At 51.8% G+C, this 20,439-nt stretch overlaps 1 protein-coding gene across 2 annotated transcripts; it reads left to right on the plus strand.

The window, feature by feature from the left end:
* Positions 1–4,972: 4,972 nt before the first annotated feature.
* SLC22A13 (solute carrier family 22 member 13) lies at positions 4,973–18,486 on the plus strand. Of its 2 annotated transcripts, XM_003930897.4 has the most exons (10): positions 4,973–6,572; positions 14,011–14,114; positions 14,361–14,515; positions 14,744–14,912; positions 15,124–15,244; positions 15,327–15,421; positions 15,642–15,856; positions 16,045–16,153; positions 16,671–16,886; positions 17,131–18,486. In XM_003930897.4, exons 1-10 carry the CDS (start codon positions 6,195–6,197, stop codon positions 17,222–17,224), a joined length of 1,656 nt encoding a protein of 551 aa, XP_003930946.3. In that variant the 5' UTR covers positions 4,973–6,194; the 3' UTR covers positions 17,225–18,486. The 2 variants fall into 2 exon arrangements, with proteins under 2 accessions (XP_003930946.3, XP_074262146.1); XM_074406045.1 differs by lacking the exon at positions 17,131–18,486 and having other exon boundaries at positions 16,675–16,787.
* Positions 18,487–20,439: the final 1,953 nt, after the last annotated feature.

The raw sequence follows: 20,439 nt of genomic DNA on the forward strand, positions 1-20,439 counted from the left end.
TTTCATCCCTCTCATCCTTTATATTATTGCTATCATTCATCTCAGTTACACATAAGCATATATCTATACGTGCAAAGATAACCTAACTTGCTGCTGTTTTGTTTTGTTTTTTTTTTGAGACGGAGTCTCGCTCTGCTGCCCAGGCTGGAGTGCAGTAGCACAATCTCAGCTCACTGCAACCTCCGCCTCCCAGGTTCAAGCGATTCTCCTGCCTCAGCCTCCCAAGTAGCTGGGACTCCAGGCATGTGCCACCATGCACGGTGAATTTTTTGTATTTTTAGTAGAGACGGAGTTTCACCGTGTTAGCCAGCATAGTCTCGATATCCTGATCTCATGACCCACCCTCCTCAGCCTCCCAAAGTGCTGGAATTACAGGCAAGAGAGAGCCATTGTGGCCAGCCACTGCTGTTATTTTGAAGAAAATGTTTTAGGTCAATTATGGTTAAGTAAAATAAACATTTGTGTTTTACCTTCGCTTATTTCTTCTCTGATGTGTTTCATTTCTTAGGTACTTCTGAGTTTCTGACCTATATAATTTTCCTACTCTCTGAAGAACTTTTAAGGCTTCTTGCAAGGCAGGTCTACTTGTAACAAATTCCCCCAGTTTTTGTTTGCCTGAGAAAGCCTCTATTTCTCTACCACTTTGGGGGGATAATTACACAGGATACAGGATTCTAAGTTGGTGGGGCTTTTTTCTCTGAGCACTTGAAATATTTCACTCTACTTTCTTCTTGCTTATGTGGCTTCTGAGGAGAAGCTGATGTCATTGTTACCTTCACTCCCCTACAGGTAAGATGTGTTTTTTTTCCCTCTGCCTCTTTCAGAATTTGTCTTTATCTTTTATTTTCCGTAGTTTGAAAATGATATGCCTAGATGGACTTCTTTGGCATTTCTTCCACTTGGTGTTCTCTGAGCTTCCTGGGTCTGTGGTTTGGTGCCCAACATTAATTTGGGGAAATCCTCAGTCATTATTATTTCAAATATTTCTTTTGTTCCTTTTTCTTTCTTCTCCTAGAATTCCCATTACACGTTATACCTTTCATAGGTTTTCTGGAGTTCTTGGTTATTCTGTTTTTTGCTTTTTAGTCCTTCTTCTTGTTGCTTTTCAGTTTTGGCAGCTTTCATGTGGTACCTTTAAGTTCAGAGATTCTTTCCTCAGGCATGTCTGGTCTACCAATAGGCCCATCGAAGGCATTGTTCATTTATGTTGCAGTGTTTTTTATCCCTAGCATTTCTGTTTGGTTCTTTCTTAGAATGTAATCTCTCTGCTTACATTGGCCATCTCTTCTTGTTTGCTGTCTACTTTATTTACTAGAGCCCTTAGCATCTGTGACATATATATGTGTGTGTGTGTGTGTGTGTGTGTGTGTGTGTGGGTGTGTGTATACATACATATATATATATATATATATATATATATATATATATATATAGTTTTTGTCCATGGTTTTTGACTCATAACTCCCATAAACTCTTGTTATAGTGAACAGAATCTCTCTTACCTTCTCCAGCCTCCTTTCCTCTGCCCAAGGCAAGACTCTAATCTTAGATTGTGGGTCATAAGGCCATCATTCCAGAGGGGAACCTGCCCTCTATCCTGGAGGAAGGAATGCTACACAGAGAGGCCAAGAAGAATCTGAACAGACAGGCCTTGCTGCGTTTAGATCATACCCTTTCTGTACAATCACATTTTGGTATGGTTGTCCATGCTTCTATTCATATCATGCCTATCCAATAAAGTCTGCATTAAAAACCCCAAGAGGACAGGACTGGGGGCTTCTAGTGAGCTGAACACATGGAGGTTGACAGGGAAGGTGAACAAGAATTCATCCATGTGCTGGAAGCTAGGCGCAATAACACACACCTGTAATGCCAGCTACTCAGGAAGCAGAGGTGAGGGAAGGTCGTTGGAGCCCAGGGGTATGAAGCTGCAATGAACTGTGATTGTACTGCTGCACTCCAGCTTGGGCAGCACAGCAAGACCCTGTCTCAAAAAAGTAAACAAATAAATCCACATGCTGTGAGGGTAGTGCAGCCCAGTTCCATGGGGACAGAAGCTCCTGTGCTTGGGACTCTTTCAGACCTCATCCTGTGTATCTCTTTATTTAGCTGTTTATTTCTATCCTTTTAAATATTGTTTATGATTTATGATTTATATTGTTTATGCAAACATAAGCATTTCCTTGAGTTCTGTGAGCTGCTCTAGCAAATTAACCCAAAGAAGTGTCAGGGGAACTCCAACTTGAGGCGGGTCAGTCAGAAGTTCTAGAGACCCAGACTTGTGACTGGTGTCGGAAAGTGGGAGCCCCAGCCTTGGGGATGAAGCCTGTGGGGTCTGATGCTGTCTCCAGGTAGATAGTGTTGGCACTGAATTGGAGGAAACCCAGCTGGTGTTTGCTACAGAATTGATTGCTTGCTTGCTGGTGGGAAGAAATTCCACATATTTTGGGGTCACAGAAGTCTTTGTTTTTAATTATTGTGTGGGTATGAGAGAAGAGGAAAAGCTGGCTTTTCCTAAGAGCATCTTAATCATAGTTGTTTTAAATTCCCAGTCTGGTAATTCCCACATGAATAACTCTTCTTAGCTGTCAGAGAAGTGAAGTCACAGGGCAAAACACTGCCCAAAAACACTACTATGTTTAAGTCTGGTTCTGATCTCTGCTCTGGTCTCTTCAAACTGTGTTTTTGCCTTTTGGTACGCCTTGTCATCTTTTGTTGAAAGCTAGACATGATGTGTACTGGGTAAAGGGAATTCCAGTAAATAGGCCTTTGATGATGTGGGAAAGCATGGGGAGAGGGAAAGCATTCTATAGTCCTGTGATTAGGTCTCAGTCTTTGAGTGAGCTTGTGTCTCTGCTCTGTGAACGTGACAAGTGCTTTTCCATCTCCTACCCGCTCTTAAGTGGGACAGGATGGCTAGAGCAGGCTTGAGTTAGGGCTTTCTCTTTCCCCGGGTAGGACAGGGTCTGACAGAGGGCAAGCCTGGTTAAGAACAGAACACTCTGGCTTACTTCAAATGGTTACTCGCCTCTCCTGCTGGAAGCATAAGAGACGTTTTCTCTGATGCTCACTGTGTGAACCCAGTAGAGCTCTGGGAAGTAAAAGCCACAGCGATATGGGGGTCTTCCTCTGGAGTTCATCAAGTCTCCAGCAATTTGTCATTTAAAGTTCAGGTTTTCTTATCCTGGTGCTGGTTCCTGCAGAGGTTTCTTGTGGATTTCTCGTCAGGTAAATTGTATTTCTGTTTTTGTTTGTTCGTTTTGTTTTGTTTTTGAGTTGGAGTCTCAGTCTGTTGCCCAGACTGGAGTGCACTGGTGTGTGTGATCTTGACTCACAGTAACCTCTGCCTCCCTGGTTCAGGCAATTCTTGAGCCTCAGCTTCCTAAGTAGCTGGAATTACATGTATGTGTCACCATGCCTGGCTAATTTTTGTATTTTTAGTAGAGACAGGGTTTCACTATGTTGGCCAGGCCGGTCTCGAGCTCCTGATCTCAAGTGATCTTACCCACCTCGACCTCCCAAAGTGCTGGTTTTAGATGCATGAACTACTGTACCTGACCTAAATTGTAATTATTTGTATTTACCTGTGTGTCTCTAGCCTTGGGGGCAGTGTTTTGCCTTATGACTTTACTTCTCTGACAGATCTCAGAAGAGTTATTCATTTTTCAGTTTGTTCAATATTTTACTTGTTAAAAAATAGTGGTAACTTCCAAGCTCCTTCTGTGCCAGACCAGAAACCAGAAGTTCTACCACCAGTTTTTATTTAATAGAATCATTACATTGCAAATTTTAAAGAGATTTGAGACACCATCTAGCCCATCGCTGCAGCGTATCTTTGAGGAATGTCTCCCTGTCCCTCCACCCCGCACACAGACACCTCCCTCCGCTCCCTGGCGGTGCTTGCCGGTGGTCTTCCTGATGCTTCCCACATGGGGAGAGTATTCATTCCACTTACATTGCTCGGCTGGTTAGAAGACTCTTAGCTGTGGCCTTGAATGAAAGCAGGTACCAAGAGGAAGATGAGGAAGACACCTTCTAAGAGGATACCTTGCCATGGGCCTTGAAGCAGTGCAGAGAGCCTTTGGCAGTTTTTACAGGATGCGGTGAGGAGGAAGGGAGGGCAAAGGTAAGGGGAGAAAGAGGTAAACCAAAGCATTAGGATTCGGGAATGCAGAGGCGATGTGAGGCCAGTGACATGCAGTGCCTCCGTTCCAAGGTTTGGGGATCATATTTCAGCTGGAGAAATATGATCCAGGGGGTCTTTGATCAGGCCTCACTCCTGTCAGGAATCTGCTAACCATACTCTCTTTCTCTATTTCAGAATTACACACCAAGAAGTAGAAATCTTTAGAAACCATCATTTATCCAGATGGGGTCATTAAGAGCCAGAGCCGGGGAGGGACAGATTCTCAGGGTGAATCAGGGGCAGAGCTCGCTTCCTCCCTCCCAGCTCTAGCTCCTTTGGTTACTTGGAGCCAAACAAGGCAAAAATTCCTTTCCTGATGAGTGAGGAGATGATGAGGGCAGAGGCGAGGCTTATGTCTCCACCTCAGGTCTTCCCCGTAAGGGGAATGCCAGACTAGCCAGTGGCGACTCGGTAGCAACTGTTTTCTTGGAAACTCAATAGAGACAATGCTGAGGATGACAACACTCAAGGAAGGCAGGTAAAGGAAAAAAGACAGAGCTGGGGACAATGGGGATCCTGATGAGAGGGCTTGGGGTGGGGCAAAGAGCAAAGCACGTCCCTGAGCAGCATGTCCTGTCTGGCCTCGCTTCTGCCCTCCGCTGTCTGTCTGGTCTCGACCTGCACTGCGGGCTCCCACAGCGGTGCCAGCTGGGCCAGGGCTGCCCCGTACAACCTTGCTTCCTTGCATTCCCTTCAGCGACGTTCGTCTGCTCATCCCTTAAAATCGTTCAAAATGCAGAACGTGCAAATGCTTTCTTATGCATACACAAGCAGACGTGTATACGTGTATGCACCTGGGGCGTGTGGGCTGCGGTGGAGGCACACTTTGTCCTGTGTTCATTGTCACTGATAGGGCTGGAGGGAGGCCGGGCTACTTGCATTTGTTTACACCTTTACAGTATGTTAATGGTTTCCTTCTTGAATGAAGTGGAGCTCAAAGTACAACTGTCATTGCTCTGTGTTCTTGGTGTCTTTGGCGTTGAAAAGGCCATGTACCTCTGCTTTTGGTGGGGCTCCTGGCCTGTCTGCTGCCTCCTAAGACTGGTGGGTGCAGCATATCACCACATACCAGACACTCACAGGAGAGAAAAATCAACAGGATTGAGAGGCCATATTGGGCTGCTGGCAAGTTTAATCTGCAGGCTGGGTGCCTGCTCTCCTGCGTGTCCGCACTGCCTAGTGTGGGCTGTCCCTCGAAGGGAAGTCTGTGTCCCTCTGAGTGCTGCAACTACTCTCCGGGTTTTGCCGTAGCGGTTTTACCTCTGCCTGTTGACTCCTCTACTTGTCTGTCATTTGAGTTGGGTGAGAATTATTTAGGATGTTGCAATTAGAGGTGGTGCGGGCTGGCTGGCTGCTATAAGGCATCTAACATTTGGCTAAGCTCACTCTTGTGTGCTAGGCCTGACACGGCCCTCTTGGTTCCTCTTGTGATGCCTGTATCTTTTACACAGTCAAAAAAACATCCTCAGATGATACAAGCTGGAGTGAACTATTTTTTTTCTTTTACCTTAAGCTCTGGGATACATGGGCTGAACGTGCAGGTTTGTTGCATAGGTATACATGTGCCATGGTGGTTTGCTGCACCCATCAACCCATCATTTAGGTTTTAAGCCCCACATGGATTAGGTATGTGCCCTAATGCTCTCCCTCCCCTTGTCCCCCACCTCCCGACAGGCCCCTGTGTATGATGTTCCCCTCCCTGTGTCCATATGTTCTCATTGTTCAACTCCCGCTTATGAGTGAGAACATGCAGTGTTTGGTTTTCTGTTCCTGCGTTAGTTTGCTGAGGATGATGGCTTCCAGCTTCATCCATGTGGGCTATTTTTTCATCATACTCGACCCTTCCCAGTTCACGGCTAGGGGGCCAAGGTGTGACAGGTGGAGCTGGACAAGTATGGATTAAACATTAATACAGCCACTATCACCACTGCCCAGAGGACCAAGTTCACAGAGCCAAGCTGCAGAGCTACCTAGTGTCCTCAGGCTGCAGAAGTGGTGACTGGCAGACATGGCTCAATTTGTCCAGGTCCTGGCTGAAATAGGTGACTTTGGTCGCTTCCAGATATGGCTATGGATCCTGCTGTGTGTTCCCAACTTCCTGAGTGCCTTCTACTTTTTTGCCCATGTCTTTATGGTCCTGGATGAGCCCCACCACTGTGCAGTGGCCTGGGTGAAGAACCAGACTTTCAACCTGAGCGCTGCTGAACAGCTGGCACTGAGCGTGCCCCTGGACACTGCAGGCCACCCGGATCCCTGCCTCATGTTCCGGCCACCCCCTGCCAATGCCAGCCTGCAGGACATCCTCAGCCACCGCTTCAATGCGACGCAGCCTTGTGATCTGGGCTGGGAATATCCTGAGGACAGGCTCCCCTCCCTAAAGAATGAGGTAGGGCTATCCTTTTGCCAGTCTCTCCACCTGTTGTGGGTCTGTCAGCTCCTGTGCGAGTCTTCGCCCTCAGTCACTGCCTATTTCTGTCTCCATATCTGCCCCTGTGCCCCTGTGGTCGACCATGGGCACCCATGTTTTTCTTTTTGTCAATCATTTTCCTCTTTGTCCCCTGCCTGTTGACCCATCTGTCTGTCATGATCTCCGTCCGCTCTGTCTGCCCATCCGTCCATTTCCGCCCATCCTTTTGTCTGTCCCTCTCTTTCCTTGTCTCTCTGGCTCTCTACCCAGTCGCTGTCCTCTCTGCTTCTCCCATCTTTACGCCCTTCTCTCTACCCCATGTGCTCATCTGTCCAGCTCTCTCCTTCAGTCTGTCCCTGCATGTCTGCCTACGTCCCTTTTCCCCAGCCCTCTAATGCCATCCCTTTCCCTGTCCATTTGACTGACTTCCTGTTTGCTGGACTTGGGCTTCAAACCGTTCAGCTTTTCTCTCTAGGTCTCTGCCAGCCTGCCCTTGGGAAGCTGGAGAACAGTCTGGACTCTAGGATTGTCCTGTGGATAACTAAGCGTTCATTCTTGCTAACTGCATTCTGGTAGGAGAGACGCAGGAGGAAAGTTCCCACTCTGGCCGCCTCCAAGCATGCGGGGGCCTCTGAAAGCATCCAGTCCCACTCCACTGCTTCCCAAATGGTGGGGCTGAGGCCCAGAATGAGGAGGTCACTAGGGCGAGGCAGTGAGTTGATCATGGAGCTGGGGCTCTCGTGCCAGACCCCTGCTGTCTAGATTCCCACAGGAGTGGGAGGCAGCACAGAGAGTCCAGAAACCTGAGGGGCGCGGGTGCTTGAGGGGATCTGCATAATTCCCATCTTCTTTCTGGCGGAAAATCTGGGATTAAACATTCACTTCCCTCGCCCCATCCCATGGCTGAAAAAGTATTTATTTTTAGAGGTTTTCAAAGACGAATATGTTAACCAAAGTCTAACTATTGATTTTTCATATGTGACCATAACACTGCTCCCAAAAGCCTGGCAGCCTGTGTATCTGTCCCGCTCCCGACTCTCCCTACCCTACCCCACCCGGAGCTCTGGGGGGACCTATGCAGCTCCCAGGCTCTGGGGCTGGCCAGCCTAGCCCCTTCTGACCCTTACCGGCCTCTCCGTTATCACCCCAGCCTCACAGCCATGGAGGTCCCAGCCTTCACCAGCCCAAACGTGGTGCGGTTTGTCTATATGTGTTAAACTGTCTGCCCACCTGGCCAAATATGATCATTCTCAAAGCCCAGAAAACCTTCCTGATTGCTCACAGCCTACCCTAGGCCTTGTTCACACCCCGTGCTGGGCTGTTCATGCAACTATATTCAGCCAAAGCCCCCTGAGGATTAACTGTGCAGGGAAGTCGGAGGAGAAAGGTACTTTGTTCCCCTTCAACAAGGAGGACCCCTAGTGGTCAGGAAAGGGCTGGGTGCGTTCTGAGGCCCAGAATTTGCTTCCTCCCGGTGGTGTCAGGGTGACGGTGGGAGTGGGCAGGCAGCTTTCTGAAGGAGGTGGTATGTGTGAACTGGGCACCAAGATACTAGAAAAATGTTGCTAGAGAAGAGGGGAAAGCCTTTGCAGGCAAACAATAGCACAGGAAAGGCCTGGCCCCAGGAAGCAGGCGGGATGTCTGGGAGCAGGGGATGTGCCTGCAGCGGGTCGGGGTGGACGGGCAGGGGTATAGAGATTAGATGGATGTTTTCAAGGGTTTGGGACCTCTCTTCTTTGTTTTTCGTTTGACACATCTGAAAAGAATTCAGACACAAAGACTTATCACGTGAGAAAGCACTGGTTAACACCAAGGTAAGAACGAGGATTTGTGGAGGGTATAAAAAGATTACCTTCACACTTTTAGCAACTGGGAACCACAACCAAAACACGCCGATAGCATCTCTGCCACTGAGGAGGAGCCTTCAGCAGACTCTCCGTGACATCCGTCAAACTAGAGAGCCTACACTGGCTGTTGGAAGGTTCCTCACACCAAAACAGAAACGGGAGTCCCCTGCCTGGCTCCCCGTCGTTAACTGTTCTCCCCACCCCTCTCCACCCCCGGATCCTCGATGAAGCAGACCTCCGTCACTTGAAAGATGGTGTTAGAATTCCACAGACATCTGTCCTGTAGATAGCATCGCCCTCACATTTCTTCTGCGTGCTGGGTCTTCAGCTGTGTTCTAGGAACACCATGTAACACACTCTTAAGCTGCACATTTATGCTAAGCATATGAGAGAATGACTGACAGGAAAGACTTTTTTTTTTCCAGATTATGAACTCACACCATTTGATGTATTTCAAAAGGTGAGATACTTCACCTTTTGATCCACCCTCCTCGGCCTCCCAAAGTGCTGGGATTACAGGCGTGAGTCACGGCACCCAGCCTAATTTTTGATCCTTAGTTTGACTTAAACATTGTGTTTAGTGGGATGTGGACGCGAGCTGAGCTGAAAGGGCTCTGGCGAGACGTTCACAGCAGCACCCGCCCGAGGCTCTTCTCTGGTTCTGGAGGCTTGGTTAACTGCATTCTTCAGGCCCTCTCTGTGAGTGCAGAACGCTCCGCATCCTTCGCAGCCTTCCAGTCCGGGGCCAGCTTTTCGGAATTTGCTGGAGTGATAGGCTTCCGTTTGTTCTTGGCAAGTTCCTCAACAGCAGAGGGATTGTCTCTGAGATGACTCTGGGTCTCTACAAACAAGAAAGGGGTCTTTGGACGTGGTGAGCTGTCTCAGGCACTCACTCTTCTTTCACATTTTTGAATGAGAATGGAGATACCACTGCAAAACTGACTAGAAATCCACCTATTTGTGGATACTCAGTGGTTGTGATCTCTTACAACCCTCCTGCCCTGAAGCGTCAAAAAGTCCGAGTATATGGCTCTCTGCCAACCACAACTGTGACCACACAGTTGTCAGAAACGGTACATTTTCAGATGTGAATTTGTCTGTTGTGTAGGATATCCGTAGATATGTTTCACCAGTGGCATCATTGCTCACAACAGCAGACTTAATGGTCTGCATTGCTGAAACAGTTTTGTATTTACTTTAAATATTTCAGATCAGTGTTGACCTCAGCCTCTCCCTGGGGTGTGGCAGCACTCAGGACCTCTCTCCTACATGATGCTGGCATTGCGGTTGGACCTTGGGCCTCTTGCCCTACGATAACATGCTCTCCTCACTCCCACTCTTCCAAAGACTGTGACTCCCAGGGAAATGTACACTTCGTGCCCTGCACCACAGATAATCCCAAGCTCGGTTCGAGTGCAGCTGGCTTGGTGTGAGTTCTTCTATCTCTGCTTTTCATTTGTGAGGACGGGTTTTGCCCACCGACTCAGAGGACCCTCTCTGATCTGACATCCCAAGCTTCCTTATTGTAAATGGCAACTTCATATTTAAACTTAAATGCAAACAATACTAAATTGTAAAGAAAAAAAGTGTATTTCCTTATAGGCTATGTGCTCTTGAAGGTCAGAATATGTTTCTACTCTTCAACCTACATTTCTGGGCGTCCATCCTTGGTAAAAGAAAAAAAATGGGCTGGGTGCAGTAGCTCGTGCCTGTAATCCCAACACTTCGGGAGGCTGAGGCAAGAGGATCACTTGAGCTCACGAGTTTTGAGACCAACTTGGGCAATATAGTAAGACCTCATCTCTACAAAAAAATAAAGCAATCAACTGAACATGGTGGCACATGCCTACAGTCCCAGTGACTCCAGAGGCTGAAGTGGGACAATTGTTTGAGCTAGTGGTAAGCTGTATGTATGTCACTGCACTCCAGCCTGGGGAAACCCTTTTTCAAAAGAAAAAAGAAAAAAGTGACTCCCCTGTCTGCATAGACCTCTGAATGGGAGGTGGGAAGACCATCAGTGGATAGTAACAATCATGTGATCTGTCCTGGGACCAAAAAAGTAGGCATAGGAGGGAAGGGGAAGTGGAGAGAACAGCCATTTCTGGGGTCTGGAGGTGTGAAAATGCCTGGCATATTTAGGAATGCTGACACAGCAAAAGAGGCTGGGAGCTAGGCAGCAGCTAGCTCTTCAAGGGCCTTGGGCACGGTGCTAAGGAATTTGGGCTTTCTGCTAGAGATCAAAGGGAGCTATTGAAGGTTTTGGAACAGGGGAGGGATACAGGATGGGGGGTGCTCCAAGAAATGAGGGTGGGATTCCACAGACCGCCACGGCAAGCTGCAGACAGAACCCTACAGGGCTGGGGAGGATGACTGGCATCTCGAGTCGGTGCCCCTTCATCTCTAGCACCTGCAACAGGACAGCACCGTGAGCACCTGGGCACATCCCAGCACCTCTCCAGGCCTCCGTCTCTGCTGCTGCACTGTTGCTCTTCACTCGGGGTGGCTGGCAAAATAGTAAAAATATTCACTTTTAGGAAAAGTTGTAGATTAGTCTTAAACCTTTTGGAAGGCGGAAAGGTTGTATTGGGGCATGCCGATGGCAGCTGGCCCGTCCATCAAGTTAGGAAGAAAATGGGGACGAGGCTTTCCCAATTAAGTCTGTCCGTCCCCCACCCCTTTGTCTCCACTTTAACCATGGTTCTCTCCAGGGAAGATCAAAGGGGAATTACCTGTTGATAGCATTTACTCTGGGCCAGGAACCTAAAGCTTTATCTTTCATATAACCACTCTTAACCATGTTACTTATCCACAAGTGTGTGAAGTTAGGACCTCTGTTGTCAAGTCTTAAGGGAATAAATGTGTGGACAGACAGAGGGCCTGGATTGACTGGTTGCATTTCGCCCTCTGACAGTGGCCGACAGCCATCCCTAGCCCACTTGGAACACTGATGGTGTGAGAGTGCATTGGTGCAACCGCCGTTGAGTCAGGGTCAGCAGGTCAGACTTCTGCAGGTGGTGAGACCAGACCCACGTCGTAGGTGGTGACCCCGGTGTGACTGAGGGCACACTGTACAAAGGGAATGATAAGCCATCATAGTGTTAGAATGAGGATTTAATGTCACAAGGGGTGCATAAACTGAAGAGAGGTAGTGAATGCTGGCTATTGACCAGGGGTGCCAGCTGAGAAGACTCCCTGGCTTGGCACTCATGCCCGCAGAGCACTTCACCCCCTTGTGTCTGAGCTGTCTGCCACCAGCCGAGCGCTTTGTGAGCACAGAAGCCACCTAGATACCAGATGCTGAGAGCTTCCTGCGACACAGGCACTGGGCTGACCGTGTCACAGGTGTTAGTTCCTTTCGTTCTCTCTGGTGACACTATGTAGTATATTTAATTCACATTTTGTAAGTGGGAAACCAAGACACAGACAAGTGGGCCGACAGGCTCGAGGTCACACAAAGCCACTCAATTCCGACTCCGGAGCCTGACAACAGCGGGCCTCGGTCATTCATATTTTAAATGCCACCTTACTACAAAGGCAATCTGTGGCTGCTAGACAAAAACCAAAAGGGTAGAACTGGCTGGAGCCACCATGTCAAGTCCCCTGTCCTTCCCCACTTCATTCCCAGGGGCAGTCAGTTCATCACTTGATGCTGGTGGAAAGTTCTTGAACATCAACAGTTGTTACTGAGAGCAGAAGTGTGAGCACAGTGGTAACGCCTGGACTGGTTAATTTCTTGCTAAAAGTTATTTAACTGATGGTGACTGGTTAGTTAGCTAGCTGTAGGCATTAGTTTATTCTTTCATTTATCCATTCATTCAGCAGATATCCTCTTAGCCTTCACTCAGATTCATTCCCTGTCTAGGGCAAGAGAGATGTGTCAGCTCCACCAGGTGCCATCCAGCCGTGGGACCTGGGGTTAGCTGCTTACCCTTTCCTTTCTCAGGAAGAGGATACTAAGTGAAGGATTATTATGAGAATTCTGTGAGTTCATGCATGTAAAGTGTTTAGCAAGCACCCAGCACAGGGTGAGCACGAAGTGGTTGCTGCTGGGAAGCCGGAGGAGAGCACGCGTGGTGGTTCTCTAAAAACATTTGTGTGTGGAGCTGAGCTGTGTGCAGGGGGCATGAGGAGCTCCCTGAGGGGCCCACAACCCAGCGGGATGGGGGTCAGTCAAGTGAGTCTGGTGCACGTGCAGCAGACATGTGTATGGAGGGGTATGGACCCAATTATCTTCTCTTGGTTTCTCAGGCTGTGGGACTCTCTCTATAGGTCTGGGGTGGATTAGCATCCTCTGTGTCTCTCTGTCTCACACCTGCATGTTCTCTCCCTCTCTCCCTCTCTCCCTCTCTCCCTCTCTCCCTCCGTGTGTGTGTGTGTGTGTGTGTGTGTGTGTGTGTGTGTGTGTTCCTCTGTCCTAATCGCCTTCCTCAAGGCATGTGTGATGGCTCCTTAGGGTTCTGATTGCCTGCGAATGGTGGGCACCTCAGGGGGATTTTGCGATCAGGCAGGAAAACGCAGAGAGGCCCAAGTGTGTCCTGGGGTGCCCTGGCTGTGGGGAAGCAGACCCATTTGTTAGGAAGCAGCCATTAATGGTCTGTCACAGGTTCCCACAATTTGCATCTTTAGTGTGTCCATAATTTTTTTTTTTTTTTTTTTGAGACGGAGTTTCGCTCTTGTTACCCAGGCTGGAGTGCAATGGCGCGATCTCGGCTCACCGCAACCTCCGCCTCCTGGGTTCAAGCAATTCTCCTGCCTCAGCCTCCTGAGTAGCTGGGATTACAGGCACGCGCCACCATGCTCAGCTAATTTTTTGTATTTTTAGTAGAGACGGGGTTTCACCATGATGACCAGGATGGTCTCGATCTCTCGACCTCGTGATCCACCCGCCTCGGCCTCCCAAAGTGCTGGGATTACAGGCTTGAGCCACCGCGCCCGGCCAGTGTGTCCATAATTTTACACAGCATCTCCAGGCCGAAAGAAATGCCTAACGGCTCCATGCATTAAGTCATTAAGTTCAATTGGCATGCACTTACGTCCTAACGACTTAGTAGATATTTTTTGGAATATATGCATAAGTTGACAGAAAAAAATATTTTAATTTTACTCTTAAATATAATTACTTACTAATAGGATGTATGCACCTATTGGGCATTGTATAACTCGCGGTCCTTAAATACTGCCACCCTCACTTTCTCTTCCACTTCGATTTTCATGCGGTATTTCCTTTTTTTTCTTTTTTAATAGCAACTGCCAAAAACGATTTCCTATAGATCTGATGTCAGATTTCACATAGATATGATGTCACTGGAAGGAGAGTAGCGTGGTCACATGTTGAAAGCGTGAACTATCCTGAGCTAGTAGTTTGTGTCATGTCAGAGAGATGTCAACTTACATTTCCCTTTAGAGCCGGAAATGCCCGGCCGCACTGAGGAGTTCCCTGCGGTGCCCTGGAGCGCCTGGGCACGCAGTTCGACAGCCATGAGCTCCTGCCCTGAAGGGTTTGTAGTGGGCCGGGTGGTGAAGAGCTTGCCCTGGTGTGGCCCCTGGCCTCACATCTGCGTCCCCCTCAGTTCGACCTGGTTTGTGATCGGAAGCACCTGAAGGACACCTCGCAGTCAGCGTTCATGGCCGGGCTCCTTGCTGGCAGCCTCATGTTTGGGCCCCTCTGCGACCGGTAAGAACCCCCTGCCCGCTCCAGCCTAGCAGGCTTGTCAGCTCTGGCACGGGCCCCAGGCCCCTTGTGCCCCTCACACTGGCCTTTAGGGCAAGGCCTTCGTCCCCCGACCCTCACATGGGGCTCTGGGAAGGGTCATGTCTCCTCCCTCAGACAGAGACCCCGGGAGAGGGCTGGCCCCGTGCGGCCTTCCCCTCAGATGCCTTCTGCGAGGGACCCTCCCGCGGACCTGCCTCGTTTTCTCAGGATCGGCCGCAAGGCCACCATCCTGGCGCAGCTTCTCCTCTTCTCTGCCGTCGGCCTGGCCACCGCCTTTGTGCCCAGCTTCGAGCTCTACATAGCCCTGCGCTTCGCTGTGGCCACCGCCGTCGCCGGGTTTACCTTCAGCAATGTCACCCTGCGTGAGTGTCTGGGACCTCGGCCATCAGCCACAGGGCGAGGCCCAGGGCCGGGGAGGGCCGCGGTCCCAAACTGCCTGTGGAGGTCTTGTCGGGCACCCCACACCCGAAACGGTCACACCAGAGCTTCCTGCGTTGGCCCCGAGGCCCGGCCCCGACCAGGTGGCACCTGGTAGGAACGGGGAGTGAATGGCAGGGACTAGCCCCTCCCCAACCTCCCTGTTCCCGCAGTGACAGAGTGGGTGGGGCCCTCGTGGACAACGAAGGCCGTGGTCCTGTCCCACTGCAGCTTCTCCTTCGGGCAGATGGCGCTCGCGGGACTCGCCTACTATCTCCGCAGCTGGAGACTCCTCCAGATGGCCGGCACCGCGCCTGGCTTCCTGCTCTTCTTCTACTTCTGGTGAGGAAAATACGTGCCAGGAGCAGCCCCTGGGTTAGCTGTGCTATGGGGGTTTGGAGTGCAGCACCCACGTTCATGGGACAGTCAGGGCTAGCCTGGGAGAGAGAGGGAGCCTGTCACAGCTGGGTGTGGTATTCACTTTGCACTGGAACAAGCCAGAAAGCCCCCTAGGACTCCAGGCCCCAAGGTCATAGCTGTTCCTGACCCACAGGGTTCTGCCAGAGTCTGCACGGTGGCTCCTGACCCAGGGGAGGATGGATGAGGCGAAACAGCTGATCCGGAAGGCAGCCTCGGTCAACAGGCGGAAACTCTCCCCAGAGCTCCTGAGCCAGGTACTCCCGCAGGCCCAGGCAGGCGGGCATCAGACCCGCACAGACCTTCCTGCCTGGCTCTCACTCTGCTTCTTCCTCGCAGCTGGTCCCAGAGAGGACAGGCCCCTCAGGGAATGTCCTGGATCTGTTCAGACACCCCCAGCTCCGGAAGGTGACGCTGATTCTCTTCTGTGTCTGGTGAGTGCCCAGGGCCCGGGCCCCTGCCCGAGGACACAGCCACAGGACTGCAGCCTCCCTGGTGTGTGTCAGCAGAGGGGTGGCCTGTGGCTGGCTGGCTGGGATTGTCTCACCTTGGCTGTGCCAGTGTCCCGCGCTGTGACTGCTGACCTAGGCAGGCTCTCCCTGTGGGTGGCGTCTCCTCACCCAGCAAAGACAGGAATGCTTCATCACCTTGTAGGTTTGTGGACAGTGTGGGGTACTTCGGGCTGAGCCTCCAGGTGGGGGACTTCGGCCTGGACATCTACCTGACGCAGCTCATCTTTGGAGCTGTTGAGGTGCCTGCTCGTGCTTCCAGCATCCTCATGATGGAAAAGTTTGGCCGCAAGTGGAGCCAGCTGGGGACCTTGGTCTTGGGTGGCCTTATGTGTATCATCATCATCTTCATCCCAGCAGGTACCAGGGCTGGCTGTCCCTACCCCCATGCCCCCTCACCCACCAGCTGCCAGGGCTAGACCAGTGGCCACTGTTCCGCTTCCAGGAGTGAAGGCTTCCCTGGGGTTTGGGTACGAAAGGGGTGGGGAGTTTCAGTGGATGGGGCCGGGGGCAGGGCCCAGGTGACGAGGCTGTCTGCCGTCTGCCAGATCTGCCCGTGGTGGTCACCGTGCTGGCTGTGGTGGGGAAGATGGCCACATCGGCCGCCTTTACCGTCTCCTACGTGTACTCTGCTGAGCTCTTCCCCACCGTCCTCCGGTAAGAGCTGCAGCGTGACTCCCGCTCCTCTGCTGCTGCAACGCTGATCTGGCCGTCCCTCCTCGGCCCTCACCCTGTTCCACAAATAGCTGATAGGGCTAGCTCTGGGGCAGCAGTGCTGGGCGGGGTCCAGGGCGACTGGAAATCTAGCCCAAGCCCTCAGGTTGTCCCCAGGATGGTGGAGGACAGATGTGCTAGTAGGCTACGGCCCTGGCGGCTGGGATGGGAATGTGGGACCCGGCTAAGAATGAATGGCCCCGGAGAAGGAACACTCAGGGTGGGAGGGTGGTCAAGATGTGCAGCCTCAGACTGGAGACTAGACAGGCCAGCAGGGGTGTAGCAGGCAGGGAACAGGGGTGGGGGTGGGAGCAGACAGCAGGAGCGCTGGACAGGCTGGGTGAGGCTGGAGACCCTGCCGACTGTTGGGGTCTGGGCTGTCCTGAGGAAATAGGCTGGGGTGAAGCTGAGGCCCAGAGTTGGGCCCAGATCTACTCAGCTTGCCCTGGCTTTCCCCCAGGCAGACAGGCATGGGGCTGGTAGGCATCTTCTCTCGGCTTGGGGGCATCGCCACACCACTGGTGATCCTGCTGGGAGGGTACTACGCTGCCCTCCCCATGCTCATCTACGGCAGCCTCCCCATCGTGGCCGGCCTGCTCTGTGCCCTGCTGCCAGAGACGCGTGGCCAGGCCCTGAAAGACACCATCCAGGACCTGGACCAGGAGCCCCACCCACGGTGAGCTGCTTGCTTGCTCTGAAACCACGACCTGGGTCTCACACTGGCCACGCACTCTGCATGCCCAGGCCTCCACCTCATCCCTAGACCACTGTTGCCTAGAGTCAAATACAGGGTCCTCCAGGACCACAGACATCTGGCTGGCTTTGGTTCAGATTCCCCTTACTCTGAGGAAGGGGGTGGTGAGGGACACTGTCATGGGACCAATTCCTGGGCAGCCAGTGACAGCCTTCTGCCCCTCTAGGTCCCCCAGATCAGCGCCCTCAGAGAAGGAAACGGAAGCCACAGGAAGAACTTCCAGCCTGGGAGCGGCCTTAGTGAGCAGCACATACTTCTGACTGAGGTCTCTAGGAGCTGGACCATCAGCAGCAGGGAGCTGCCTAAACACCCCCCTTGGATATGGCCAGGACCCATGGCGACACAGCGCAAGACCAGCCTTGCTATGGAGGCAGTACACCACAACCCGGCCCATGACTGTCACCTGCCGCCGAGCCCAGTCCCAGAAGTGCCTGGGACAGGACCTCCCGGCCTCCTTCCCCTTTCTCCTCTCCAGAGCTCCGCCCCCGATACCCTTCTGGGAAGGATCTTGGGTTTTGCTTGTCCTCCCACGGTCTTCACAGGGCAGGGCTCTCTTGATCTCCTCAATCTGGCGTCCCCTGCCCTCAAAACACAGTAAAGCTCAGAGCAGAACACATGGTAAGGCCTTTTCAAGTTGTGGGAACAGGAGGCGAGAGAAAACAAATGTGAAGCTGTGGACTCCACCCAGGCAGGTGGGTGAAGAGGCTGTGGATAGAGGGAAGGTTGTGGCTCCTTCTACAGATGGACCAGATCCCTCTGGCTAAGGTGTGGCCCCATAGGTCACTGGCTCCCAGAGAGAGAAGATTCAGTTCAGCCGAAATGAAAACTTCCACCTTGCGTTTTCTTCAAAGATCCCCCAACCCCCACCCTACAGTCAGCTCATGCCCAACCTATGAGAGGCTCGGGGACCAGGGTGGGGAGGGAGAGGAGGTTTGCTCTGCTCCCCTGTTCCCCCGCCTCCTCCTGCTCGTGCTCAGCTGCTTCTGGGCCTTCCAGGGTCCATGCAGGGTAAGGGAAAGGCCAGAGGTCCTTTCACCCAGCTGCTGCTGGCCACAGCTCTTTGGGGCACCCATTGGCTAATGCCAGTTGGTGCGCTTTGCCAGGCTTCTGAAAGCTGCCTTTCCAGGGGGCATCTTCATGGGCTTCTCAGGGACCATCCCAGGCCTTGGTGGTGTTCCTCAGAATGAGCAGTCTGCTCCCAATGCATTCCAGCTTCCCTCAGGACCCCTCTCCAGCCCCAGCCAGCATCGCTCCCACAGCCTCTCCTACAGCTGGCAGCCCCTGACCTTAGAAGATGGCCTTCTTGGCCGGGTGTAGTGGCTCACACCTGTAATCCCAGCACTTTGGGCGGCTGAGGTGGGCGGATCACCTGAGGTCAGGAGTTTGAGACCAGCCTGGCCAGCAAAATGGAACTCCATCTCTACAAAAAATACAAAAATTAGCCCAATGTGGTGGTGAATGCCTGTAATCCCAGCTACTCGGGAGGCTGAGGCAGAGAATTGCTTGAACCTCAGAGGCGGAGGTTGCAGTGAGCCAAGATCGTGCCACTGCACTCCAGCCTGGGTGATGGAATAAGACTCTGTCTTAAAAAAAAAAAAAAAAAAAAAAAAAAAAAAAAAAAAAAAAGAAGATGGCCTTCTTGGACGGGTGCCCATCAAGAGACCTCGAGCCACGCTGCCTTTCTCAGCACCTCCTTGGCCCACAAGAACACCGTATATCATTGTGTCACCAAATGGTAGAAAAAGACCTTGCCTGGCCACCCCTGCCCCCGCCTTGCCCCAGCGAATTTCCCACCAGGCGGAAGGTTCCAGTCTGTCTTCTCACAGCTCCCCAGACCCCCATGCTTGCTCACCTTCTCCTACATGGCTGGGTCAGGACCTGGGGTAGGTGCCGGACCAGTTTCCTGTACACCCAGCATGGAAGCGCCCAGCACCTCCCTTCCAAACACATGGATATTCCTCACTCACGGTTCTCAGCCTTGAAGTGCTGACAAAAGCTTTATTTAGCTTCCTACTGTGTGCCCACCCTGGAGTCCTCTTGGGGACACTCGCATGTCTTTCTGGGTGCAATGTGCCACCCAGGCTGAAACTGCCAAGGTGTGGAGAAGACTGGATAGAAGTGGGGAAAGGGCCATTTCCCAGCTAAAGGCAGTTTCCTCCTCTAAGATGTGGACACTTGCTCCCTTTAAGACGGAATGATTGTCATTTCCAGGAAGAGACCTGAACGGCCATGACTGGCTAATTTGTGTAATTTTAGTAGAGACAGGGTTTCACCATGTTGGCTAAGCTGGTCTCAAATTCCTGACCTCAGGTGATCTGCCCAGCTTGACCTCTCAAGGTCCTGGGATTACTGGCATAAGCCTCTGCGCCCGGACCCTGGAGACTTTGTCTTTTCTTTCTGAGGGGATCATGGTTAGTTGGGGAGAAAGATTTTTGTTCTGATGAATGAGTAAATGCCCTTTAGCAGTGACTGATGGGAGGTTGGCTGCTGAGGCCTCTGGGTCCCCAAAGGAGAAGGTATGCAGCCTGATCGTGACTCTACTCTGAGAAGCACAACAGAAAAGGGGCCTTACTGGGCCAGGCAGTGGCCAGCACATACTGAACCACTGTCCCCAGAGGGTGTTACAGAACACAGAACAGCCTGGATCTGAGGGACATGCCAGCAGTGAACCCATTACTCAGTGCTATGGCTAGCTTTGTGGGGGCTGGTGGAAGACTCAGATCTCAGGTCTTGGGGACAGGACCCTCCTACTCTGGGCCTCAGCCTTCCTACGTTAGAATGTCCAGTGTCTAAGATGGCCCCACACTCCCCCTGCCAACTGCTGGTCTGCACTGACACGGTCCCCACTGACTCCAGCCACACTGACCTGTCTGCCACCTCACCCACTTCCATGACGCTACCCTATGTCACTGGAACGGTGGCTCCATCTCTGGCAGGGGCGTCCATGTCCTCAGGGCTGCTTGTAAGGTGTTCTGCCTCCTGCCTCTTCCTGTCTCATGCAGGAGGGAGGTGACCATGACAGCTTCTCAGCCACTACCCCTCCTACTTGTGACGCCTCCTCTCATGGAAACCTGTCTCTCTTCCTGGCTCCCACCTCTCACTGCCTCATCCATCCAGAACTCCGCTACCAGACTCAAGGTTGTCCCTTCCACTCCAGCCCTGCCATCAGCTTGGGGAAGTCCATCTCCACCTCCAAAATCTCAGGACGTTCTGGCATATGAGTGCATAGCTGAAGGACTCTCCGACTGACTTCTCATGCTCTGAGCCCAGCACGCTAGCCTTCTGGCTCGTTTGCTGGTATTCCTGTCTGTCTGAGTCAGCTCAGGCCCCCACAATGAATTACCACTGACTTCGTGGCTGAAAAACAGAAATTAATTTCACAATTCTGGAAGCTGGAAGTCCAAGATCAGGTGCCAGCACGGTCAGGCTCTGGTGGGGGCCTTCTCCCCTGTCCCGGGCTCCAGATGTCCTGGTC

This window comes from Saimiri boliviensis, chromosome 9 (genome assembly GCF_048565385.1).
Source record: "Saimiri boliviensis isolate mSaiBol1 chromosome 9, mSaiBol1.pri, whole genome shotgun sequence".
In the NCBI taxonomy this organism is placed as follows: Eukaryota; Metazoa; Chordata; class Mammalia; order Primates; family Cebidae; genus Saimiri; species Saimiri boliviensis.